The sequence below is a fragment of the Molothrus ater genome, chromosome 6 (assembly GCF_012460135.2).
Source record: "Molothrus ater isolate BHLD 08-10-18 breed brown headed cowbird chromosome 6, BPBGC_Mater_1.1, whole genome shotgun sequence".
NCBI lineage: Eukaryota > Metazoa > Chordata > Aves > Passeriformes > Icteridae > Molothrus > Molothrus ater.
Window position 1 is genome coordinate 2,407,860 of NC_050483.2, and position 27,038 is coordinate 2,434,897.

General features: G+C 38.5%; 1 protein-coding gene across 2 annotated transcripts in view; it reads left to right on the plus strand.

Annotated features, from left to right (window-relative positions):
• The window catches only part of NELL1 (neural EGFL like 1), a 313,642-nt gene that overhangs the window by 91,189 nt on the left and 195,415 nt on the right, over nucleotides 1–27,038 (plus strand). For both annotated transcript variants that reach the window (XM_036383625.2, XM_036383624.2), the window contains exon 12: nucleotides 5,603–5,731. In XM_036383625.2, the coding sequence (XP_036239518.1) occupies nucleotides 5,603–5,731 (129 nt within the window). The remainder of the gene's footprint in view (nucleotides 1–5,602; nucleotides 5,732–27,038) is intronic.

Below are 27,038 nucleotides of genomic sequence, written 5' to 3' on the forward strand. Positions count from 1 at the left end.
GCTATTGCACACTGATAAGCACTTTGTAATAAGCTCTGCATTCATAGAGCAGCTTGAAAGAATGTATGAAGTTGCTGTTTTATGTCAGACAACTGAGTTCTGTCCACAGTCTCTGAAGGTGTAAAAGCTGCTGTTCAAAGTGCTGCTTTGCACATGACTCATTAAAAACTGATTCAGATCATGGAAAGACATAATTGGTAATGCAAATTTTAACACTCTTCCATGACTTCTCCCTCAGATTTACCTTACATAATTATATTGTAACTGTGGGGTTAAATCCTAACAGTAGAAAAGATTTTGAGATTGGAACTACCTTGGATTTTTGAACATTTGCTGGTGCTTTAACAGAAGAATTATAACAATTTTTGTTTTCACATTTAGAGATTTCTCAGTATAAAACAATGAAATGGAGGATGAAAAGCAAGAGAGCATGGGTTTTAGAGTTTTTGATGTGAACAGCTAAGGCTATTGTAAGAAATACAGAAAATTGTCCAGAAGTTAGAAGGAAACCCTCAGAAACAAGGAGAGGCACATCAGTGTTGACCATAAAAAAAGTAGGAAGAGATGCGGGTCTAAAATGTATTGATTGCAGCTGAAGTCTTGAATCAGTTCTTGCATTTTACAATCAATTATTAAGCCAAATTACCAAGTATGTAAAAAACTGGATGCCAGCACGAAACAGCTTAGTGTGCTGCTCTGCAAAAGCAGGTACTGGGAAGATGTTGCTTGGAAAAATGGGAGCAATGTTCAGGTGTCCCAGTCTCAGAGTCTCTGTGGTCAGGATGACCCCGAGATGTGTTAGAGAGTCTCTTTTCCCAGCCCAACAGCTGATGAAGGAGTCGAGTCAGGATTCTTCTGTTCTGGTTTTCAATGTTGTTTATTTTCTGTTATCTATAAAATTCTTTCTCTGACCTGCTGAGGTCCATTCAGCAGGTCAGTCCGTGGCACACCACCCGCCCTCAGGGCAGTGCTGTCTTTTTATGCTAAGAACCACGTGTGCTTTATTTACAATAATTTTCCAATACCCATCACCTATGTTAGACAGTCTGTCTCTACCCTAAACCAATCCAGAAGTGCCACCATCACAGCAGAAGATGGAGGACAAGAAGAAGGAGAAGGAGAAAGGCTGCACACACCCAGATTCCTCCATCTTGCCTCTTGAACCCCCATTCTAAATCCCCAAAATTCTACTTTTCCACCCTGTGACAAATTCACTATCATTCTATTCAAACCCTTGTGGCTTGTAACTCCTCACACAAAGTTGGGAATTGTTTCCATGGGGTAAAATCCAAGGCACAGGTGTTTGTGACTCTGTGCCAAGGTCCCTGAGCCCCTGCCAGGGTCTGGAGTCCTCCAGGGCAGCCAGAGCAATGTCCTGGGTCCCAACAGCCCAAAATGGAATAAGTTTTTAATTTGAGATATCTGACTTGAGGCCACTAAGGCCTACCCAGTTGTGCAGTTCCTGATGCTTCAGAAGAAACCATGATGGTTTTATGGCTGCTAGCATGTGTCTGGTTCTTTTCCTAATTGTCTTAGTACATTTATTAATGGTCATTCTATATTCAGAATGAAGGAGTAGAAAGAAACTTGTATTTCCTAAGAAAAAGATGGAGCAAACATTTCAGCAGCTTTGATGAAGGAAGAGAGCAATGTTATCAGAAATGTCTGGGGAATGAACAGAGGTCATCAGGCCTATAAAAATCTAAACACACTCTTCAATATTTCATTCCCCTGGTAGTATCTAATTGTGTTTTGGATGACTTTGAAGGGCTGTTGTGCACGTTTATGATTGTGTGTATGTGCAGGGAAGATGTTTCTGGCATCTGTTCTGAATGCAGTCATCTGTAATTTTAATTCATGCTTGCCTTGTCATCTGTGCTGGCCTGAAATTCGTTAAGATTATCAGAACTGTTTAAGATTTTCTGTGGTTTTGTTAAATCCTCTCCAATTGCCTCTTGCTGTGATGATTCTATTTTAAGCCATTCTTATATTTAGAGAGGAGCTGACTGTGTCAGATAAGCCTTTGCTGAATATTCTGAATGAATTGTTATTTTGCCTGGGCAGTGGAGATGCATGCCCTCTGCTATCTCCCACCTATGTGGGATTTAGGGATCCCACTGCAGGATCAGTGGGTGCTTTTGGCATCTCTGGAGGTATTTTTAAGGAATCCTATCAGCCATTTCACACCAAAGAATTAATAAAAATCAGATATTTGGCTCTAAAACTCCTGCTGGGGAGAATTTGGACCAATGTTTAAGAAATCCAAGAACCACACATCCTTGATAATCATCTTTTGGCTCTTTTGTAGTGCTAATTTTGCATTTTTGCTGGGAAAAAAAAAAAGTATCTCTGGACAAACCTCTGATCCAAGCAATGGTGTCCTTTTTCTGACAGAGGCACAGTGAACCCTTGCACTTCTGTTCTCTCAAGTACATTTTTTTCTGCTGGTTAACCTTAAATTACAGTTGTTTTGGAAAAGCTTGGTGACATAATATATTGTAGCACCATGTGTGCTCTTAGCAGGAATGGCTTCCACTGTCCACTTACAGAGGTATTGAACAATTTTGCTGAAATGCTGTTGGAAAGTGAAGTGGAGTCACTTCTAGACAGCAGTTTTAACAGGTAGAAATCAGTGTTTCACAGGTATTTTGTGATAATAAATGCCAAGACAGTTTAGAGGTGTAGTGGATGTTCTATGATTGTGTATTCCTAATGACAGGAGAAAAATGGAATGTCTTATAGAGCCTTTATTTTCTTACAGAACTGGAGTTAATTTTAAAAGGTAATTTTAAAAATTAAATATTGAAATTATTATTAAAAGTATTATTTAAATATAAAATAGACATTAAAATAATTTTTTACATTTTTAATGTAATGCTCTTTTAATAGCCTTCAAGCTTAAAAGCTGATCCTGGATGGAGACTGTTCATATTTGAGTTGATAAAGGAAACAAAATCAATGCAGATTTTTCCAGAGATTTTTTTTAAAAACAGTTGACAGCTCTAGTGGCAAAAAATGGATAGGTAGGGTGGCCATCATATCTACAGATAGGGTTCAGAGGGGGCAAATAAAGAATGAAGGATTCACAGGGCTGTGATGTGAAAATCACTGGCTTGTGCCTGTGAAAAAGTGCTGTTAGAGTGGTGGATCTGAGACCTGGGACTTGTGGTTAGAGTTAACTCTGAGAAGCCTTGGCTAATTGTCTTAATTTTGCCATGGGCTGATCATGAGGTAAAATGTTGACTCACTGGGATAAAAAGAGCCTGGAAACAGAATTTTGTTGCAGAAAGTTGCATGATGCTGCATACCAGCACACTTGTGACTAAAACATCCTGATAAAGATGAAATTTTTTTTTACAGGTTTGGATGAGAGGGAAATAGAGCTAAATATAAACCAAATACCCTGAGACAGAGTAACAATCCATTCTGACCCAATAATAATCAAATCAAGCTCATACTGCATATGAGCTCAAAGGAGAATTATGATTCCAAAGAAGCAGAAAACAGACCAGGATGTCATAGTCTTAGGGGAAACAAAGAAAATATTATAAAACTTACTGTCTCTTGGATGTTATCTGGAATGCCAGTAGAATAGGAATCCTGTGTGGAGAGCATAAATCAGATGCTGAATGGGTGAGTTTGAGGAGATGGGTTCCACTGTTCAGTTTCAATTATAGTTATAAAGGCAAAAATGAGAAGTCAAATACTGTGATTGCATAAATGGCTAAAGGCAGTGTATTGGCACCCTATTTTACCAGTCTAAAATGTACCTGGGCTTCACAAGGCTGGGTCTGGAATACTTGAGTTGTTTTTACCAGACTGTGAAATGAATAAAGACTAAAAGGGATAACTGAAGGTTTCATTAAGGGAATTGGTTCTTTTTCTCAAGCTGGATCGCAATGAAAGAAGGAGCCAGCTGAGCACAAGGAAGATACCTTGGATGTTAATAAAATGAATTTGAACTTTAAGTGTAGAATTGGATGTTGACACTGCTAACAGGTGTTAATATTTAAAAAAAATTACCTCAGAACTCAGCATTAGATGATCAGACACAAATCTGGAGTGCATTAAGCTGGCACAACCTGAGTGTTAAATTAGTACACAACAGAAGTGTGTCTGTAAAAATACATTAAAATATGATATCAAAGCAAGGGATAGCCAACTAAAAATACATTAAAATATAATACAAAGCAAGGGATAGCCAACTAAAAATGCATTAAAATATGATATCAAAGCAAGGGATAGCCAACTAAAAATGCATTAAAATATGACATCAAAGCAAGGGATAGCGAACTAAAAATACATTAAAATATGATATCAAAGCAAGGGATAGCCAACTAAAAGTACATTAAAATATGATATCAAGCAAGGGATAGACAACTAAAAATACATTAAATATGATATCAAAGCAAGGGACATAAATAGAGACCTGAATCTGGCATTTAGATGTTAAAGTCTGCGTTGTGTTTTTCTTAGCTGTTTTTAGGGGGTGTTAGGAAGTTTATGATCAATGAACAAGAACTTTTAGTTTGCTCCTTTATGACCAGGTGTAACTGGCAGAAACTGTTCTGGTATTCAGATCAGCACAAGCTGGAATACCAATAGATGTGTGGGTTTCTGCTTTTCCTCCTTCCAGGACAGAAAATGGATAGAAAATAGGATTTACCAAAATGACTGCTTATAGATCTCAGACAGATAGAAATGGACTCTTGGATATTAATAGAGAAAATCCATAAAACATTCATCAGTGGAGGGAGGAAAAACAATTCCTGTTGTCAAATTCTGTAAGTTATTTCTTAACTTCCAGTGGAGTGCCTTTAGAGATGAAGTTACAATTACTTTCAATTTAGACTTAAGCAGAGAAATATGTTGACATGTCTCTGAGAAATACTGAAAGTCAGAAAGAGAGATTTCAGCCACTTCTACCTTTACAGAAGGAGGTGGGCAAGTTCATCCTATTTCTAGAAATAAGGAATAAGAGAAACTGTTCACAAAGAAATTACTGAGAACTTGTGTGAAGGAAAAAGGAGAGATTAATAAAACTTCCCCTCGATAGAACATGATGCGTGGAATAATTGTTAACTGTAGAAACAATTGAGCTGGTTTTTGGTGACAGAATTACAAGGCAGTGTATGTGGTTGCTTTGACTACTGCTACAATTTTGTGCAGTGTCTCATTTTGGTCTACTAAAAGCACACATGGCTGTGCGTAATAAGAGAATTTTGAGGGCTTTTTTTCTTATATTACACTTCATTGTCCTTTTGATGTAAGTTATTTTATTAGCATTGCACTTCCTGACAATCAGAGACTTAATGCTACGTGGGTTCAGTAGAACAGTAATGAACTGTCATTGCTTCCTGCTTTGGAGTTGTCTTTTTTCCTGAATAAAATTAGTCACACAAATATCTTCTCGAAGAAAATGTTTTTTCTGAGAAGGAATTGATGGAGAAATCCAAAAAAAGTCTCTGTGCACCAACTATGTTTATAGAGAGAATTTGGAATGAAAAATGCCTAAGTTTTTGAGTGATACAGTCAATGTAAATACCTGAATATCTGAACTAAACATGTTTTAAGAGCTTGTTGTGTGTTCCTTGTATTTTAGGCCATAACTTCTGTGCAGAGGGACACAGGTGTGGTGAAAACTCAGAGTGCAAAAACTGGAACACAAAAGCCACTTGTGAATGCAAGAACGGTTATCTCTCTGTCCAAGGAGACTCTGCATATTGTGAAGGTAAACAAAATATTCAAAGACCCATTCCCTGAACAACTTATTCAAAAACATGAGATAAATATGTAGATGAATATGGAATATGTAATATGAAATAAACATTCATTACATATTCATTACATATGAATATGTAATATGAAATAAACGGTAGGTGAATGCATTTCCTTGCAGAGTTCAGTTTCATGGTGGTGAATATGACAGGGCCCCTTTTTGTGTTCATGAATTGAAGGTTCCAGGTGGTGCTTGGCCCCCCTGTCTGTAGGTGTCTTGCATTGCTGCAGTTGGGTCTTTGTGCACCATGGTCATGCTGTCAGGACAAATTTTAAACCACTGTTTTTCAGACAATAGCACCTACCTTCTAAAATGTTTCTTAGAGAACAGCGTCTCCATAAGATGCATTAACTTAGGAGGTGGGAATTGTGCAGGCATTTGTGAGAATGGTAAGTGTGAAGGAGTGCTGTGGCTCGGATCTAAAAATGATGACATGCAGTCCTTCCTGAAGCACTTCTGTGGGACAGGTACTTTGCTGAAATGCCTTTCCTATGGTACATGAGAGACCTATTTCTGAAGATTGTAGCTGAGGTACTTCTGTTCATGGGTTATGCCATCACAGGAATGAATGCAGTGGAGTATTACTCTCCTTCTTGTTTCCCAGTGTTTTCTAGAGCTTGTTATTCAGAGCTGCGATGTACTTCTTAAAAAATAAATGGATGATTCAATGTGTACCACATTCCTTCTGCCTTTGCATTGTGGGTTGGGTTTTTTTTAATGCTCTTGCATGTCAGGCTGCAATATTTTATTTTTTGACCATCGTAGGACGTTTTTGAGCTACTCTGTAAAAAATATTTCCCTTGATTGTTTTTGCAATAGTGCTGGTGATGGAAGGGGATGGCATTTTTGACAAGCTGTTAAAATATAGCATAAGAATTGAAATACTGAGGGCTAAGGATGAAAGAATAAAAAAAGATGTGTGGGGATTGTGCTTAAATGAACCTGCATTCATAAAAGGGCCTTTTAGTGTATACAAGTGAACAGGATGGCTTGAAATAGCATTTTATAAATATGTTCACTAAAGTGCAGCTTTAAATCTTTTGGTATTTAATAATTTCTCTGCAAACATTAATTTGAATGGTCTGTTATATTCACTTTCAGTGACTGGAAAAACAGTTCCCACATGTGCTCTTAAAGGTAGGCAGCAGATATATTGTGTATAGAGAGAAACTTTTTAGGTACAATAAACTGAACAACTGCTTTTTACGTACTGCAAGGACTTCTTGCACATCAGAGGACAGGCTGTTTATCAGCTGTGGTACATAACCCAGTGTTAGCTGGGCTCTTCTTTGCTGTTTTAAATAATTACAGTGCTTAGTGTTTCTATTTACCCTTTTTTTTTTTTTAGTGTTTCTATTTACCCTTTTTTTTTCAAACATCTTGACCTGAGTGATTTTGGAGATATTGGCAGTACATTAGTGGTAGTGATCATGGAAAAAAGAGCTTTTAAAAAGAAATAAGCAGGAACTGCAACATACCTGGGTCTATGTTGCATAAATTTTTGGAAGGGCAAATTAAATCCCTGACTTTGACCCACTGTGTGGGTGAAACATGAGGCAGCAGAAGAAACAGCTGCTTTTGCTGCTGGAGACCGTGGGATAGAGGAGAGGGTTGCTCTCTGCATTTTATGAAATGATGTATTTGCTACAAGGAGTGCAGTTCTCTGCAGGTAACACAGGAGAGAGGCCCTTGAGCAAGGGAGCTGCAGACTGACAAATTGATTAGCCAAGAGGTGACCCCTTTCAGCCCTGTGAAGAGCTTCCTTCCACTCCTCCTTCCTCTGCTTTCTGCAGAATTTCTTTTTATGCCTCTCTAACCTCATTCCTCTCATCCACATGTTTAATTTCCTACATAGAATCATTTCATAGCTGGCTGTACAATATGCATGGTGAAGCTGTGATTTAAACAAATGAGAGCAAAGGCACATGTCTGAAGGTACAGTTCAGCAGGAGGTTGAAATAGTATGGATTTTCTTTTACTGTTTTGAATTTCTGTGTGTAAGGATTAAATGCTCAAAACACCTGAGCAACAAATACTGAACATCCAAACCACCTGTGGAAGCAAGGAAGAGCTCATGCTCAGCTGTAGCTCTGAATTTGTCTTTGTTTTTGCTAATACTTTAAACTCTGGACGTGTAAGATTACTCTTTCCTTTGAGATGGAAGGTTAAATTATTTCACACTTGTGATATGTGCTAGTAAGTGGCACCTCAGTTTAGAGTGCTCCAAATCATTAACTTGGAGCTTTCCAGATTTCTGATCTCTTCCAGTGTACTTGAAGTAGTTGTGCATGTCAATTGTGATGTCTAGTATTATTTTACCTTACATATGATTTTAATGTTATTTCTGCTTGCTCTCACTCACAGTTTTATCCTGCTGGAGTTTGGCATCATTTCCATTTTGTAAGATCTCTGAAGTATTGTGTTTGAGTCTGCTCTGCTTTTTGATGAGCATTTGTCTCTTTTTAAACTTTGCATAGTCACATTAGCAGTACACTGGAAAAAAGAATTAAAAAGATTCTAACTTTATCGAAGAATTGACATTAACAGATTTGTAAAATAAATAATTTAAACCTGAGAGGCTTTCACTATTCATTCTCAGCAAGTACTTTTCAAGTACTTAGAAGCTTCTTATGTCAAGATGTACATAGAAGATAACCACTCACTATATGCATTCCATTTTTGAAATAATAGATGTATTGAGGGGAAGCTGTTTCTGGAAGCAAACAAGTAATGAAGCTTGTGATGAAGGAGATAAGTGGAGATTCTCTGTGTTATATAAAAGCAATATATTTTACTTAAAACCAGAAAAGTTGGGCTTTTTCTGATTTTCTGACATTTGGCTGCTTGTCGTGCATATAAGACATAATTACAGCATTGGTCTTTTTGAGAAGAGATGTGTAGAAACATTTCTATTGATCATGTGGTCTAAGGTTTACCTAGTGCCATGGTTTGAGGCTGGTGCAATGCCAGTGCCCCCATGAAAATACATTCTCCCTGGTGTCTGCTGTGAGATGGGACCAGGAATAGAGCAAAGCAGGCTCCAGCTTAGGAATAAAGGAAAAAAAACTTTATAAACTTACAATATATAAAAGAAACACACAGAACTCAGCATGAAAACCTTCCAAACATTCCTCCTCGCTACACCAAGTTCCCAATACATCACAGTAGTACAAAACCTTGGACTCTCAATTCAGTTACCACCCCTCAGATCGCCAGCTCTCAGTCCATCACCACCCTTTAGATAATCAATTCTCAGCTCATCAAGGAGAGAGGAGTCCCCCTTGTGCCATAGGCTTCCCCTGGAAACACAGTTGAGACTCTTTGTGTTTCCATGTCACATGTGGCACAGCCTGAGATCATTTGCCATCGTGACATCTTCCTTCATGCCCAGTGCTCTCCCCACTGCACATGGACCAGAGCTGCTTCTAGGGCTCCCCTTTTAAGGGTGCTTTGTCCAGTTCCAAAAAGAGCACAGTCTCACTTTTGGGACACCTGTCCCCCCTCAAATTCACCCCCTGGGGCCGAGGGGTCTCAAGAACAGAGATCTTCTCTTCTTCCCTGAAGATGGAGGGCACCACCACCCTCCTCACCCGTTGTCTCTGTTCATGCACTCCTTCACACAACATGTATGTTAGTGCCACATGGACAGCAGCTTGTGGCAGAGCCAGCACCAAAATGGGGAATCTGAGTCTGTGTGATGCTGATTGTTCCAGATGTGTTGTGTGATGTGTGCAGCAGACCTGCAAATATTTATACTTCTATGTACTTCTTCAGAGCTGAAAAAAACCTGCAACCAATGCCTACTTTGCAAATAATAGCACAGCACTATGAGCCAAGAGGCAGGAAAGGGTCAGCATGTGGGGAGCCTGGAGTTCAGAGATGATACAGGAAAATCAAGGCTCATCAGCTGGCAGCCAGGGTTGTTGCTAGCTAGCATGCTGATGCTCACTTTTACATAACAGGCAAAGGGCCATCTCTTCTGAAAAGAATTTCTGTTATATATATTTCACAGCGAAGGGGAAAAGAATAGTGTTTCTCTGCCACATTTCAGCTCCCCATTCTTTATTTCTTTCTTCACTTGAAGCATTTACAGCCCTTTCCACCTGCAAAGTTATGTTGGTACAAAATTTATTTTTACCTTGGTGCTGTTGAGGTCTGATCCATTGTGAGTACTGCTAAAATCTGATCTATCTGGGATATACAGGACAAATGCATGCTTCTTCTCACTGACAAGAGTGCATGGAACAAGAAAATCAGTGTTTACCTGAGCCATCCTTTACACCTCCAAGAAGCATCTCTTGGAAGGGGTGCATTGGCATAGCACAAGGTGTTTTGTCATGTTACACAGCATGTGCTCAGCCAGTGTCACCAGGGAATGGTCTGTGGTGACAGGTGTCATACAAGAAAAGATCCATTCACTAAAGTGGACCTGCAAGATGAATATTCTCATTTTATGGCTATTGTATTCTTTCCCTCTGTAGCTAAGTATGCTCTCTAGGATGCTTCTTGTATGACCTGACCCTCACCTTAGCACTGTTACATCAGCTTAAAGAGTGATGAATTAAATTCCTTAGCATTTGTGAAAATTTATGCAATTTTTGACCTTGATGGAATGCTCTAGAGGCACACATGACTTTCAGGAGGAACATGCTCTTTCCCTTCTGTGCTCCTAAAGTGTTATTTAATCTGTTGTTAACAAATTATTGCTCATTTCTAAAAGATGTCACATAAGCTCTGAAATGCTAGCCAAATTCAGAAAATCTGCCTAAGGAAGAGTTATGATAATTTTACTGGGCTTGGCAGATTTTGGGAAGATGAAATAAAGATGAATGAAAGCTTAGGGAGAAAACTGAGTGCTCATTTTCCACTGTGCATGGATCCAAGCATGCAGCATGGGGGCCTGGCAGAATGACTGCCTGGTGTGCTTGAAATCTCAGGACTTGGTTGCTAGCTATTGTAAAATAAAACCATATTTAATTTCCTTGTAATTTGCAAGTACATTGCAGACACATACAGTGGTCTTTATTGCTTTCACTTTCTTTTCCTTTGAACTTGATACCACATGTAGTCAGTAAATCCTTTACAGAAAGATAGATACCTAAATATATTGAAAATATCTGTTCTGAAGGTACATTAGTGTAGGTTTTGTCAAAAAATATTTCTTTTCTGAAAGTCACTTACAAAAAAAACTGCAACACACAGAAGATGATGGGTTTTTTTCCCATTGTTGCAGAAATCAGGAAAAATTAACCTTTTTAGATTAATGATTTAGTTCCAAATGCAAAGACATAACTATCAGCATGCTTTAGCGAGAAAAAAAAAAAGTTTACTTCAGTGGCAAAACGTAGTGGAACAAAAAAACCCTTTCATCATAAAGTGGGGCTTCTGTTACAGTTTTGAAGATGAGAGAGCTTCATAAAGCTTACCTCTAATATTGAATCCTTTGACCCATCACATTCTGTGCATAAATAACTGTTCAGTGTGCAGAACTTTTCTCAAGCCATTTGAGCTGAAAAAGAATAAACCCAGTCCTGCATATGGCCCTCAAAGTAGAAGTCTGCTGGCAATCCACTGAGTTTTTACAGCTGCTGTTTTTCTTGCTCTATAAAATAAGGTGAATTTTGTTGAGTTTTCCCCTCCTCCTCTGTAGTGATTTCACTGCAGCTGTTCTAATTTCACTGCACTGTGGCTTGGGAGGTGACATTAACATTATGTGGTACCATATAAACCTTCTGTGTGGCAGTGATGTACAACTGTGCTTTTGGATGGGCTCCATTGACTTGACTGGCTGGATCAGCTTTTAATGAGAATCCTTCTGCTTGCTGTACTCCCAGAAAACCTGCATCACAAGAATGTCTGTGTCCTGCAGATGTTCTGTGTGCTGTGATTAAACTTACAAATGTAGGTTTATCACAGCACACAGAACATCTGCAGGATGTGCAGATGTGTGAGGATACAGATACATCTACAGAACTGGGCAGGTTCCAGGTGATTTCATGAAGTTAAGGAGCTGGGACAAATATTGATGGCAAATGCACTGATTTTCTTTTTTTCTCTAGCAGAATCCATAGAAAAGGGGAGGGTGGGAGAAGAATCTGAAAATGTTACAGTCAAAGCATCATCTCTGTCTCCAGGACAAAGAGGGCAGTGGTTCAGTTGGAACAAAGTTCTCATGGGGATTTACAAAGCAAAACCCAAACGCCCCCCTGAAATGCCAAAAGTCCAAACAACCCCCCCACACCTTTATAAGCATGGAACTTGATGCCAGGTTGCTTTTTAAAAAGTTTTCTTTGAAAGACACTTGTTAACCTACTTTTTAAGATTTCAGTTACCTAATGGTGTCAAATTTAAACTTTTACTATGTAGGTAATCCTGTTTATCGGTGAAAGTCATTTCTCCTGGTGCTATAATACAAATAATGTTTGTCCTGCCTACTGTTTCCAGAGAGAGAGAGACTTTGTATTTAAAATTATACCCTTAAGCATCACATGAACTCAAAATCATCTTTTATAACATAATCCAAAGGCAGGCACTTGTCAGTTGCTGTCCTGCCTTTGCGGGTATATGGACTTTAATAAGTGAGACTGCAAATTCCTTGTGCTATGAGCTGCTAGTGGAGGAGACTGAATTAAACCCAAAATAGACCCTTTCCCTCTCAAGTTCATTGGATGGTGGTAAATTCAAGGCAGAGATTATGTTCTTGCCAGTGAACAGAAAGAGTTCAAGCAAAATACTAAAATTTTTATCCTAAGAAGATTCAAGAGTTTTTTGGAAGTGATGTTTGTGCCTTATATGGCTCTGGATAGATTATTTCTGTTATCAAAGCTGCTTTTATATTTACAAGTTGATTAGTTTAAAATCATATTGCAGCTCCAGAAAGCTGGAAAGTGGAATTACTTGCCATCCCCTGGAGTAACTTTAGTTCTTTTGGTGCAATGTCGTGCTGAGATTTATATGAAAATAAATTCTAATTTCTAATAAGGTAACCATATGTTTTGGTGTTGTTGTAATAAAGTGTCATAAATAATTATGGCTCCCAAGGAATTCAGGCTTGCAACTGTCAGTTCTTGTGTTAGTAACTCACATTTGAACAAATTATAATCATTGCTATTAAAGGAAAAAAATCCTCATTCCTGCAGGATGGCAATGAAAATCTTGCTCTGAAGATGTTGAAATTTTTGTTCACATGAAGAGATTGGAGATCTTGTGTCCCCAAATCAATAAATGTTAGGGTTGCATTCTCCTGAATTGTAACAGGATATAATTTGATAGATGGGTTAATGAAAACCCATTGCCATGCTGTTGGCTACTAATCATAGTAGAATCTGACTTAAAAGCTGACCAGTAGAGAAAAAAATACTATTGCATGTTCATTCAGCACCAGTGTAATTATCTTTTGCACTGTAATGACCTTTCACTGTGTGCAGAATGGGAGCTTCAGACAAGGTTTATTAGAGAAACACTCCTGTTTAGTCAGGACAATATATTTATTTATATTATATTTATATTATATTTATTTATATTTATATTTATATTTATATTTATATTTATATTTATATTTATATTTATATTTATATTTATATTATATTTATATCATATTTTCCTGTAATATATTATATATATTATATATTGTATAAATACAAATATTTATATAAAATAAATTATTTATAGTTATTATACTATTTGCAATTATTATATATTTATAAATATGTTTAATTATATATAATTATAAACATTTATAAATACTTCTATTTATAATTATTTCTAAATTGTAATTATTTCTAAATTATGTATATTATATATAAAATATATTTATATTATATATATTATATAAATATAAATATTTAAACAAAAAGAAATTATTTATAATGATAGTGCTTCGATTAAAAGATGTTAATCAGAATTGTTTACTACACAGTACAGGTAGCCATGATTACTAGTATAGTATAATTAACTATTTTTGAATCAATATCAAAGCAATGATGTTGAAGTTATATTAAAAGCAATTATTCAGTAGAGATTGATGTTATTCACCCATACCAATGTGAGCACATCTCTTTTGCTCACCCTGCAGGATGTCCCCACTCCAGGAGGACCCTGCACACACTCCAAGGAGGGGTGTGTTAGAAGACCTTGCCAATAAAGAGTGGGATTGGGCTTTTCTAGTACAAAATGACATCAGTGATGTGTGTCCTGGCCTTTTCTAGTACAAAATGACATCAGTGATGTGTGTCCTGGCCTTTTCTAGTACAAAATGACATCAGCCACGTGTGTCCTGGCCAGCTGTGCCAGCCCAGCATCCCCAGTTATCAGTGGTGTCATTGTCGGTTCCTTTCTCAGGTGCTTTACCAGGTCTGCCCCATCTTCCCCTCCCTGTGGGGAGGTTGAGCTCTGGCCTTGGTGAGCCAGGCTGGTTTCAGCATTGTTCAACACCAAAAGCAGCAAGAGGCCCCTTCTCCTTCTGCCCCAGACAACTCTGTAAACAGGGCATTGTTCCAGTTGGTTTACCCCACTCCAGGCACAGCATCCTGCTACACCTTTACAGCAAATTGTCCCCATAGCTGTCCCAGCAGTGCAAGAGGGAGAAATCCATGCAATCAGTGTGGGTGGGTATGTCCTCCACCCTGTCAGCAGAAAGAGCTTTTGCTGGTCTTTACTCATTAAGCCCTTGTATTGATCCTGATATTTCCAAAATCCCTTTTTTTTTTTTTCCCCACATTATGATACAGTATAGCTCATGTCACATTCCTGCTGGCATGAATGAAAAAGGGAAAGATTTGAAAGAGTTTTGATGGAATTCTGGTGGTTTAAACCAGACAAGTCCTTGCATCAAACATTTGGCAGCAAAGGAAAGAAAAAAATCAGCATGGTCCTTCCAGTGATGATCAGAAGTTTGGTTGGGTTGAGCAGGACTGAAGAATACTGAGAAATATTTGTATAAAATTGAGGAGGTTCTGCTTGCACTTGGATGGAAGCCGCTTGCCAGTATTTTTATACAAGCTGCTAAAAATTGTGTGCTTAGCCCTCAAAACCTGAAGGTTGAAGTTCTACCTTTTCAAAAGTCTGGAGCATAACTGGAATGGTTTAAAAAGTGATGTGTGTTTATGTATCCATGGGAATGGAGTTTTCCCATTGCCTTTGGTTACCCAGGGTCTGACAGCTGCACCTCTCTCAGGTGCCTAGGAACTTCAAAAGGGAGTTGGCATAGAAAACCTCCAGGTAAATTCCAACCTAATTTTTTTCTGATTCTGTCATCTTGACCTGTTGTCAGGACCCAGGACATTGCTCTGACTGCCCTGGGGGATTCAAGACCCTGGCAGGGGCTCAGAGACCTTGGCATGGAGTCACAAACACCTGGGCCTTTGATTTTAGCCCATGGAAACAATTCCCAACTTTGTGTGAGGAGTTACAAGCCACAGGACTTTGAATAGATTGATAGTGAATTTGTCACAAAGTAAAAAAAGAATAGAATTTTAAAGTTTTAAAATAAGAATTCAAAAAACAAAAGAATCTAAGCATGTCCTGTCCTTCTCCTTCTTCTTCTCCTCCATCTTCTGCTATAATAGTAACACTTTTCAATGAGTTTAAAATAAAAACAAACTGTTTAATATAAGTAAGAAGTATTAAAAAAATATTGTAAATAAAGTACATGTAATTTATAATATAAAAAGTTAACACCACCCCAAAACCAAATGCTGTGCCACAACCTGACCTGCTAAACCAATCTCAACCAAAAAAAAAATTAAAAAAAACCCTTAAAAAACAAAACCAACAAATCTCAACTTCTTCAGTCACAAAGCTAAAAAAAAAGACTTTCTAATACCTCAAAAGTCATCTCAACCACAAAAACCCAAAAGACCTGCATCAAGAGCACTGGAGGGTCACTTTAGATGCTGTTGAGTCTCTGTGGTAACCTTTGGCAGTGCTTGGGTTTGCAGAGAGGGCAATTATTTTGCATTGTTTAATGTTTTGAAATGAGAAAAACACAATTTCTTTGAAATGCTGGTGCTTAACATTTTTTTCAGCTACTTTGAAGAAACTTGATGTGTGAATTTGGTGCTCAGTCTGTCTCTCTGATACTCTTGAAGAATGGTCGGGGGGCATGGCGTCCCTTTTCCAAATGGGAGTTCTCACAGCCAGTTTAGAGATAACATGTTGGCTTGGGCTTGATTCTGGCTGTGTAAAATTGCATTTTGTAAAAGGTCCTGCTTGCTTCAAAGTCATCTGCTTGCTCCAAAGGCTGTGCTGCCAGCAGTAGAGCAACAGAGCTGGTTTGGAGGCTGCCTGAATGTTGGCATGGGTGGGTCAGAAGAGAGAAACAAAAGCTCTTGTCCTACAGCAGGATCTCTTACAGATTGAAAAGAACAGCCTCCACCCTCCTCAATTTTGAGAACATAAGAAAAAAAAAAAACCTGATTTGCTGGAGAAACCCACATGAAGGATGTGGAGCACTGATCTAAGGCTAGGGAATGTAGAGACCAGAGGTAACAGATGCAGTGAAGTGAGTGTAGAAAATCACTTTGTTCAGGTTTGTGTATAGATTTAGGGATCTTGGGGAAAAAAATAGCATTAAATTCCTCAGAAACTGGTCTCAGTGCCATGGCTTTTCAAGTTTTTTAAATAAAGCTTTAAAGCCATTTTTTGTATTTGAAAGTACTGAAGGAAATTAGGATTTTATCCTTCACTAGAAAAAAACCTCAACAAGCAAAACACCAAAACCAAATGGAAGATATAATTTGGCTTAATATTAAAATATTTTTAAAAATTATTTTTAGTAGCGAGTATGTTTTGCCCATGGCAATAGCATAGCTGGAGGCTGCTCCAGAAAATATTACTATAGTTTTTTCCCTTGTGTGAATATATTTTGTTTCCAGTAGAAGGTAAATAAAATTGGTTCTAAAAGTACAAGAGTCTCTAAACCCATGGCAAATGTCAGTTTATACTGACACATTTTCCCCTGCAGGATTTAGTAAGGGACTTACTGATTCAGTTCTGGGTACCCAAAGTTAATGTGCATGTGAAAAACAAAGCACAGAAGTTAAGAAATGATTGGAAAAGGCATTATTACTAACCTCAGGCTTTGCTATCTGGTTTGCTCTCTACTCTTTTTTTTGCTATTTCAGCATGCATATTTGTCATCCTTGACCAGCATTTCTCCTTACAGCTTGTGTTCAGATAATTTGGAATTGAGTTGTGTGCTGATTGTACAGGCTATGTCTGTACCAGTGCAGTCTATTCTGAATTTATTAAAAGGCATTGAGCTTTTGACATTATCCAAATGTAGCAGGGATACACTGGCATATAACAATTTTAATATATTTAGACAATTTTAGACAACAAATCTAATATCTGTAGACATTTTGCTTCTACGTATTTGTATCAAGTTTTATTTTCAAATAAAAATTCATTTACTTGGGGTTTTTTTTCAATCCAGTTCATTTATGGAAACACATTTATTGATTTATTTAAGCAAAACAACAACATATTATTTATTGTGTTGCACGAGGACATGTATTTTAATTGAAACTAAAATTGAGGCTGATTTTTTCCCCTTGCATGGTTCCAGTAAGAAGAGGAAGCTGAGTCCAGTTGTCTGTAAGATCTGTGTGTATAGTGCTGTGTATCTGGGCAGGTTTGTCTGGTTTGCTTTACTGCCTAAAATCTGGGATAATAGTGGTAGCAGCATCCTCTGTTGTTTTGCCAGGGTATTGTGCAGTTTACTGGGTGCAGGATTGTACAAGGAATAGCACAATGATACCACAAAACCAGCCAAAGTAAGTGTAGAAAAGTAATCAAACTGCTTACACAGCAAGAAATAAGTTGTTGGGTTTTTTCCCAGTTTTATTTTCTAAGTGTTATTGACAGCTGAGGGCAGACATTCTATAAAATATTCATGTACATATTTAATTTTTAGAAAGAGAATTCCTCTTAGTCTGTAAGATTTTTGACAGACAAATCAATTTCATTTTAGTAGGTAGCTGCCTCTAAAAAAAAAAATCTCAAAAATGTATTTTTCTGATGCAGCTACCCCTATTTGATGATCTGCTTCTGTGTACCTGTATCTTTTTGGAGGCTGATAAAAAGAGTTATAAAAAAAGTTAGTGAGACTTTGATTTAAATAATTGAAATCAGTACAGATGTATGTACAGCATCTACAAAGGTAATCCTTATATTGATGTTAGTTTCCTGTTGATTTGCTGACTCTTATAATAGTTTTAGTATTCAGTGTTTTTTTTCCAAAAATGATAACTTCTCATTTTTCCAGTTGGTGTATCTGTTCTTCATGTCTAAAAGGTAAATTTCAAAATACTCTTTGAGTGTTCAGTAGAAAATTTTTCACTATCTGTCCTTATCACTTTCTTTAAAATTTTAATTTCTAAATTAGAATCTTAGTTTTCCTTCCTGCTATGGATATTTTCTGACTAACTGCATGATATTAACCTAATTTTTTTTATTGCTTTTGTTGAAGATGTTTGCAGTGCTTGTATCTTGTGTTGTTTCTATCTTGTCCTGAGCTCACTTGCTGAAGCTGTGCATGCCTTATATGAATGAGGCGTGTCCCTGTAGGGGTCACTGTGTTTAACAGTAGAATATTATTTTCTCTCCACTTACAGGCTTAAGGAAGTGCTTGAAAATAATTGGGATAAAATTGACAATGCAAAAATGCAAACTCCTTTTTGTCTCTCATCTTCCTTAGGATTGTTTACTTCTCTCTTTTGTTTTATTATTTTGTTTCCCTAATTTTTATGACTTATCCCTTCAAGCTTTCACCAGAGGCTGTGTCTGTACATCTTGGTAGCTATTAGTAACTGAGATAATTATAGGAATACACAGCAACATCTTATTTGACTGTGAGTTAGTGTTAGCTCAGAGATTGCTGCGTTCTGCAAAACCAGAGAACATCCAGCTTGCCAAGAGTTTGCACTGAGCAATGCCTGTGTGCCTTGGGGTGGCTCTGGGTGGGCACAGGGGGTGGATTCCAGTGTCACTGACATATTTTCTGAAAAATCCTTTTGCTAGGATTTTTTCTCCTGTAGCTTCAGCTTCTCTGAGTTTTGCTGCTTTGGAATGTGGTCTACCCAGCATGTGAATTGTTTTTACTTGATGACCAATCCCAGTCCAGCTGTGTTGAGGCTGTGAGCAGTCACAAGATTTTATTACCATTCTTTTCTATTCCTTGCTAACCTTCTGATGAAATCCTTTCTTCTATTCTTTTAGTATAGTTTTAATGTATCATTTTCTTTTAATATAATATATATCATAAAATAATAAATCAGCCTTCTGAACCATGGAGTCAAGGTTCTCATCTCTTCCCTCGTCCTGGGAGCCCTGTGAGCACCACCACATCCTGGCACCAGCACTGGGCAAGCAGAGTGGCCAAGCTGCCCTGTGGTGGTGTTTGAGGTTCCCCAGGATGAGGGAAGAGAGGAGGATCTCAACTCTATCGTTCAGAAGGCTGATTTATTATTTTATGATCTATATTATATTAAACCTATACTAAAAGAATAGAAGAAAGGATGTCATCAGAAGGCTGGCAAGGAGAAGAATGGAATGATAATAAAATCTTGTGACTGACCAGACAGTCCGAGACAGCTGGACTGTGACTGGCATTAATTAGAAATAAGCACATGAGACCAATCCCAAATGCACCTGTTGCATTCCACAGCAGCAGATAATCATTGTTTTTCTTTTCCTCTGAGGCCTCTCAGCTTCTCAGGAGAAACATCGTAAGGAAAGGATTTTTCAGAAAATATGTCTGTGACAGCAGGCCTCCGTGCCTGCTGGTGCTTCCCAGGGAGCAGGAGATGCACTGAGACCTGCCAGCCATCGTGGTGGGTGTTCAAGGAGCAGCTGTGGCCATTCCCACTTTTTCTGTTCCCTCGGGAGAAGATCACTGAGGTTGTGTTTCCTGGCTTTTGAGTCCCCTGTCCATGAGGCAGTAAACCAGTTTTGTGCAGAGTTGATTCGGTGCTCCCTCCCCAGTGGCAGGTCTGAGCTGTTAGCTGGCACACATGTGGGTGCCATGGCAATGAGATTGTTGCTGATGCATTCCTGCCTCCAGGAGTTGGAATGGTCCTGATTAGTTTTTCTCCACAAAGCTCTTCCTAGAATATGGGCATTGTTTTCCACTGTGAGTTTTTTAGGCAAGAGGAATTTTGCAGTACTTACATGGACTTTTGTTGTCACTTAACTGACAAAATGGTGAACCGGGCAAGCCTGTGGGAAGATGGAGATCGTTGTTAAAAATTGGGATCTGTGTAACCCATTGGTTCAGTCTCTTAAGACACCAGTTCATGGAGAGTGTCAAAAAAAAAGTAATGCCTCATCTTATTCTCTAAGGAACAGGTCTGATTTCTGAGAGTTATGACCATCACTCATGCATGTGAGTTATTTTTTAGTTAAGCACTTTGTTTCACTGGAATGATATAATGTCTGTTTAAGAACCACTGTTTTGATCATGAAACATTTCCTCCATTTACTTGGGCACAAGTGACATTAACCTTTGAAGGTCAGGCCTTCTGCTCTCTTCTGGAGGTTTTTTTAACCCATTACCCCTTTGGTGACTTTATTTGCTTTCTAACTTTCAGTCTAGTTAGCTCAATCAGTGCTGTTGAAAAGGTCAGTGGCCATCTGAAGTGCATCTAGTTTGTGGAATGATGTAAGGCACAATTTTCAGTTGTTCTTTTCTATGAAAATCAATTCAGAGCCTGACACTGCCACTGTGTCTGGTTATCATCTGATGATTTTTCTGTACAAACAATACCAAATTTAGCTCAAACATGACCTGCCTCGTGGCTGGTGGGCAGCTGAGGCTTGACAAAACTGGAGCTGCAGTGCACCAAGGTCCTTTTTAGCAATTAGAACCCTGCTAATTTTACATAAAAGGCTACAGAACACTGAATATTGTGAAGATGTAGAGCTTTTACCAAGCACTGTTTTGGTTGTCAGGAGTACCCAGGTTTGTGTTTTGGGTACATCAGGAAATTGTCAGCTCAGTCTGAGAGCTAACAGATTGTGCCAGTCGTTTCTTGGTTAGTATTGGCATTATTGGATATTCAATAATGTGCAGCAGATGATGAATTTGGAGATGAGCTGAACCATCCTCTCTCATTAAATGTTTGGAGACAAATGAATTTTAGTTTCAGATGAATAGGAATTTTTTTCCCTTATTTAACAGAATATAAATAACTGGAGCTCGGTACAGCTTGGAACATCTATTTTGCAATTCACATAAATCTTGAAATGAATTAATGAGGAACATGGAAAAGAGGACTGCATCTTGGACAGAGGAATCTAATCAATGTGTATTCCCCTGAGCTATATCTGTTTTGTGCTGGGTTCCCATTGATTTTGTAAACAGTTTAGTGTTAGCCATAATCCCCTTTGAATATAAATCATTCCCTGGTAGTTTCTCCTGTGTTTTAATTAAATCTCAGCTGACTGGCTTGGGAACTCTTCCTTCAATATTAATACTAAACCAGGTAAATTCTCCCTTATTTTCTTCACAGCCTCACTCTGACCCCTGTGGAATCTGTAGGTATATAGAATTCTCAAGAACTGGTGAAGCTCAAAAAACCTGAGACAGCCAGAAGGTGCCAAAATTAGAAACTACGAGAAAATCAGAAATCTTGAGGGAAAACCAACTGACTTTGTAGTAAATGATTTTCTTTATTTGAAATTGTATGAGTTCCTGTTACAGGTGATAACTCCTGACCCTTCAAAGAAAAAGGAGACTGAAATCATCCTTCTGAGACTGGAGGGTTGGGACAGGGGCCTTATACCCTCAATCTGGTTTAAGGATACAGGGAACATGAGCTGTCTATTCTCTTTTCAATGAATTAGCTGGAAAAAGAATTTTGGGAAGAAAAATTTTGGTTGATTGGTACAATTTCTTGGTTCCAGTCTTGGAAAAAAATGTTACCTGAAGAGATGATATTGAAATGATTCTGTTGTGACATAAGAATAAGTATCCTACAACTAGCATGAGAGCTGGCACTGTTATTTCCTGAAAAACAACATATATTGCAGTAGGAGCTATTTTGTCCTGTAGAGTGACAGACTGCATCATCAGGTAAACTGATTACAGTCTGAGGTTGGAATGTTGTAAGTGCAGCAGCATCAGATGCTGTTCTTTGCTATTCCTGCTCAGAAGGAATATTTGATATTCCTGCTCGAGGGCGGGGAGGAGTTTTGTCAGCTTAAACACTCTATTTTCACTAACCTGTGAAAGGATTACATCTTTTACCACTCTCCATTTTTACAGCCACCAACTGTAAAGGGAGGGAGGCTCATCATCCATCCAGTAGACAAAACTCCAGGTATTCTCCCCACTCTCTTGTGCAGAGAGCACTTATTGCTGCTCCTTTCCCAGAGCCTGTTCCATAGGTTGTGGCCTGACAGTCGTGTGCAATTCCACATGACACCCCAACATCAGTAGCAATAATAATACCAGTAGTAAAACAAGTTTGTATCTAGTCTAACTCTACTGCAATAGGTGGATCTCTTCATTACTGAGAATTACTGTATTATATTCATTACTATATTATATTTTTGGACAGGATGTTTCAGTGGTCATAACTCTTGGAAATCAAACCTGTTCCTTACAGAATAAGATGAGGCATTACTTCTTTTTGACACTCTCCATCTTTAAATTGCAACTTTATAATCCTGCCTATTTTGATAATTGGTTTGTTCATATTTGGGTACCAAAATTCTTTCTGAAGTGGCAAATATTGAGGTTTTAGAGTCCTTTAAATAGCTGATCAACCTCACCCCCCCAACTTTCTATATCCACATATGCATAGAGGGAAGGCAGGAATTTGTCAGCTGGAGGTGACTGACTCTGTATTGGTTGTCTAAGACAGCAGCTGGACTCGGTGGTTTTAAAGGTCTTTCCCTGTTTAAATGAGTCTATGATTAATATTTAACCATCAGATTGGCTTGAATGACATGTGAATAGTGAGATGGAAGGATGAGGATAAGTGATAGGGTATGATCAGTTGTTGTTCTTCACAGTTTGTGTTGTGCATTGGATGACTGCAAGTATCTCTCACCAAGTTTGCTGTGTTTCCCTCATTCTTGGGTTTCTGTGGTTGAGATGGCTCCTGAGGTGTTAAAAAGTCTCTTTTTTCCCAGCCCTGTGACTGAAGAAGAAGTTGGGATGTGTTGGTTTTGTTTTTCAAGGTTGTTTATCTTCTCTTATCTATTCCATTCCTTCTCTGACCTGCTGGGATATGTCCAGCAGGTCAGTTCATGGCACACCACCCACCCTTGGGTGGTGTTGGCTTTTTATGCTAAGAATTACCTGTGCTTTATTTACAATAATTTCCCAATACCCATCACCTATGTTAGACAGTCTGTCTCTACCCTAAACCAATCCAGAAGTGTCACCATCACAGCAGAAGATGGAGGACAAGAAGAAGGAGAAGGAGAAAGGCTGCACACACCCAGATTCCTCCATCTTGCCTCTTGAATCCCCATTCTAAAAACCCAAAATTCTACTTTTCCACCCTGTGACAAATTCACTATCATTCTACTCAAACCCTTGTGGCTTGTAACTCCTCACACAAAGTTGGGAATTGTTTCCATGGGCTACAATCAAAGGCACAGGTGTTTGTGACTCTGTGCCAAGGTCCCTGAGCCCCTGCCAGGGTCTGGAATCACCCAGGGCAGCCAGAGCAACGTCCTGGGCTCTGTCACCTCATCACATTTTTACCCTGTAAAAGAATGAGTGATGTTTATCATTACCTGGAAGCCAGTTTGTTATGATTAGGAGCAATTTTGGAGGATGTTAATAACAGGAAGGTACCACAAAAGTGTTCTAAGCTTTGCTGATGTGAGTTACTTGTTTATGGAAAGAAGCATTGTCCATAGCTGTGTGTGTGCTCATACATATTTATACACGAGTGTATTTTAGATGTTAGCTACATCTGTACCTTTAGGCTGTTGTTTAGTCTGTTGTAATCATGTTGCAATAATTAAAATATCAGAGGAACAAACAAACAAAACCCCATTTTAGTGCAGTGGGGCTTATGATGCCTGACAGATAGAAGTAATTAATTTTTCGCATGAAAAGCATACTACAACAGTTTTTATCAAGACTGTGCTGGCTGAACTGTGCATTGAGGAGACAATAAGTGCACTTGAACTGTGTGGCATGTACTGACACGCCACAGATTTGGATTTTTTTGTTTGCTCCCTTCTGGTGTCTTGTTGTACTAAGAGGCTGCATTATTTGAACAAAGCCTGGTAACTCATGCACGGCTTACTAAATTCTCATTTACTGTAAATACTATCTTTCCTTTCAAAAGGTGCCAATCCTGTTTTTTCCTAAATGTCTCATCAAATTTGATGCAAATCCCAGGCTCTCACTGTGGGGTTGATTCTTGTTACTTGTTTGGAGAGTTTAGCTGTGTAGACTCTCCATCACTTTTTACCTTTTCAATAGGCTCCTTGATTTTTGCTGAGATTTCTGAGCACTTTGCTGCATCCTGTGATCCGTGTATGTTTTTTCTGAAGCTTAGAACAGCAGTTTCAGTTCCTGGCACTAGAACTAGAAGTGAATAGTTAAATATTCAGATTTCAACTGTGCTTGCCTTGCTGCCTCTGTGTTGGTGTGGTGTGAGAGATGAAAGTGGTTTAAACAGAATAGGGGTGCTTTTCTGAGCCTTTTATAATTTTTTTCCTCTATCCGTGCATTGGCATTATTTTTCTAATGTCTCATTGTTCAAAGTTACTGAAAAGGTTTCCTGGTCTCCCTGTGGGCTCCTTAAATTCCCCTTGCAGTGGAAGCAGAGCTCAGAGTGAGCCCCCAGAAGCAGCAGCTGATTGCTGGGGTGCAGCATTGAGGGGTTGCCACAGTTCCCCCCATGCTGGAACCCAGGAATGCATTTCCCAGGCTCCCAGGAGCCAACTTCACAAAGCAGGAATGACCCACAGACTTGTCCATTGCCACAGAGGCAGGAGCAATGCTCACCAACAACAGATAAAAATCCCATCTCTTCTGTTTGCAAAGTATATGTTTTCACAAAAGGAAACTCTACTTAAGGGTATAAATGGCCATTGCAGACATTAAGCAGTGACAAAAAAATTAAGGAAACACTCCATGAGCATGACTCTTACAAGTCACTAAGGCAGATTTGAATCAAGGTACCTGAAATTTATTATGGCACTTTAAATGACAGCAATCATCACATCTCAGGTGACAGCCTGGGTCACTGAATGTTGGTTTAAAATTAAAAGTCATGGCAGACTGCTTCTGAGGTCAGAAAACTTTTTGTAAGGTGGGAATGTGTTATATGAGAAGAAATTATTATTAAATAATAAGAGGACATGTCTAATGACAGCTTCCTGAGGGGCAGTTGGAATTAAGTAATTCTCAGTTCTGTTTTATGTTCCTTCCCCTCATCATCAGTATTCCAGTGTTTTGAAACATGTGGGTCTGGATCTTTGTAAAAACCCCAAACTTCTGCAAAAGAGTTTTTAGGCTCCTCAGTTAAGCAGTCACTGTTTTTGTTTCTCCAGGAGGCCACAGCCCTCTTAGGGCAAAACTGTTTGTGTCCTGTAAAAGTTGCAGTGGAAGAGGACAAAATAGTTGAGTATTTCTTGTGTACAAAAGTGTTCCAGCAAGGTATGAAAGCAAGCACAAGGTAAAGAAAATTCACAGTTCTCCTGTTAGAGATCAGCTGTTTGCTCTTCTCTGTTTGCCTTGGTATCTTTACCACTGGCCTTACAAGGGAAATCTCACTGTGTCCTGATGAATCCCTTTTCTGAGCAAACTCCAGATGCTTTGTGCTTCACCTGCAGATGAGTTTGCACTGGTTGCTGGGATGGTGGCCAGGGAAATGGCAGTGTGAATCCTGTAAAGTGGAGGGGTTATCTGGATGCTCAGTGTGTCAGAACACATTTAATGGTTGGGCTGTTGCACAAAAGGAAGAAGCTGTTTCTTTCTCTGCTGTCTGGTGGAACCAGAAAAAAAAAAAAAAAGAAAAAAAAAAGATAGAAGGTTGTTTCCTTTTGAAATAGAGGATCAATCCCTAAAGATGCTTCAGCTCTTAATCTCCAGTTTAAATCCTGAGATTCTCCTGACTTTAGTGGGTGTTTTAAGGGCTTAAGAAGGAATTAGGAGCATATATGCTTTGGCCCTTTGTGCCTGTGTTCTCAGGAAAATGTGAGGTGGAGGTAAGTGTCTCCCTGTCAAATAGAGCAAGACCTCTAAGCCTGCAGGAGAGGTGGGATTTGAGCTAAACTCTTGGAATTGCATTTTTTTGTCAGCTAACATGGTCAGGTTTCTGCTCAGCAGGCTCACCGATGTGAATCCCATGCCGTGGATTGTCCTGCTCTTACACATGGACCTTGCCATCCACCTCAGGGTGATAGGTTTTGGTCGAGGAACCAGACACTTGTATATTTTAGGGAGCCAGGAATAGTTATATGGAAGTTGTGCCTGCTAAATTGCTGTTTGGACCCCAGCTTTTCTGTCTACAGCTATGTTAGCTGACTAAATTTTAATATTTGGAAAAGCTATGTGCATATGAGATGAATTGTTCTTCTTAATACCACAAGGTGTAAACGTTCCATAATTATTTGAAGATCTCACAGTGTGTCACTCTTGCCCAGTTCAGAAGAAAGAACAAAATGTGGGTACTGGCTTAGGGAAGTAAGTGTCTATATCCTTAAAGGTGGGGGAACCACGATGAAGCAAGCCAAGCTTTTGCTGAGGTGGTATCTGAACAATCCAGCAGTAAAATTTCATAAATGTACCTATCAATACATTCAATAGATGTGATTTAGATTTGTGTTTATGCTATAAGCTGATGCACAAACTGTTTTTTCCATATGAGAGATGAATGCACTTGAGACTAGTCCTAATTTAACATCTTAAATTAGGTGCACAATGTAAGATCCCAATAAAATTGCATCATAATTTCTTGAAGAATTTTATGTAACACTTAGATCCATTTTAAGAACAAGGAGGAGTCCTCCAGTTTATATGTGGGTGATGAAAGACTCAGATAAATGAGTGATGACCCATGAAAGGTTGTTCATGTTTGCTAGTTTAACTTCTAAGCCTGTAGTAAAATCCTTGAGATCCTTGTAACTTGGCATCTTTTCTCATATTATTGAAAGAAGATGATAATCGGAAATAAGTACAAAGTCCAGTTGCTTTCTTAGTGCAAAAATGAAGAAAATGTCCTGTGCTCTACTTCATTTTTGTCCTCAATCTTTGGTCATACAGCTCATAAAAAGTGTTAAAACC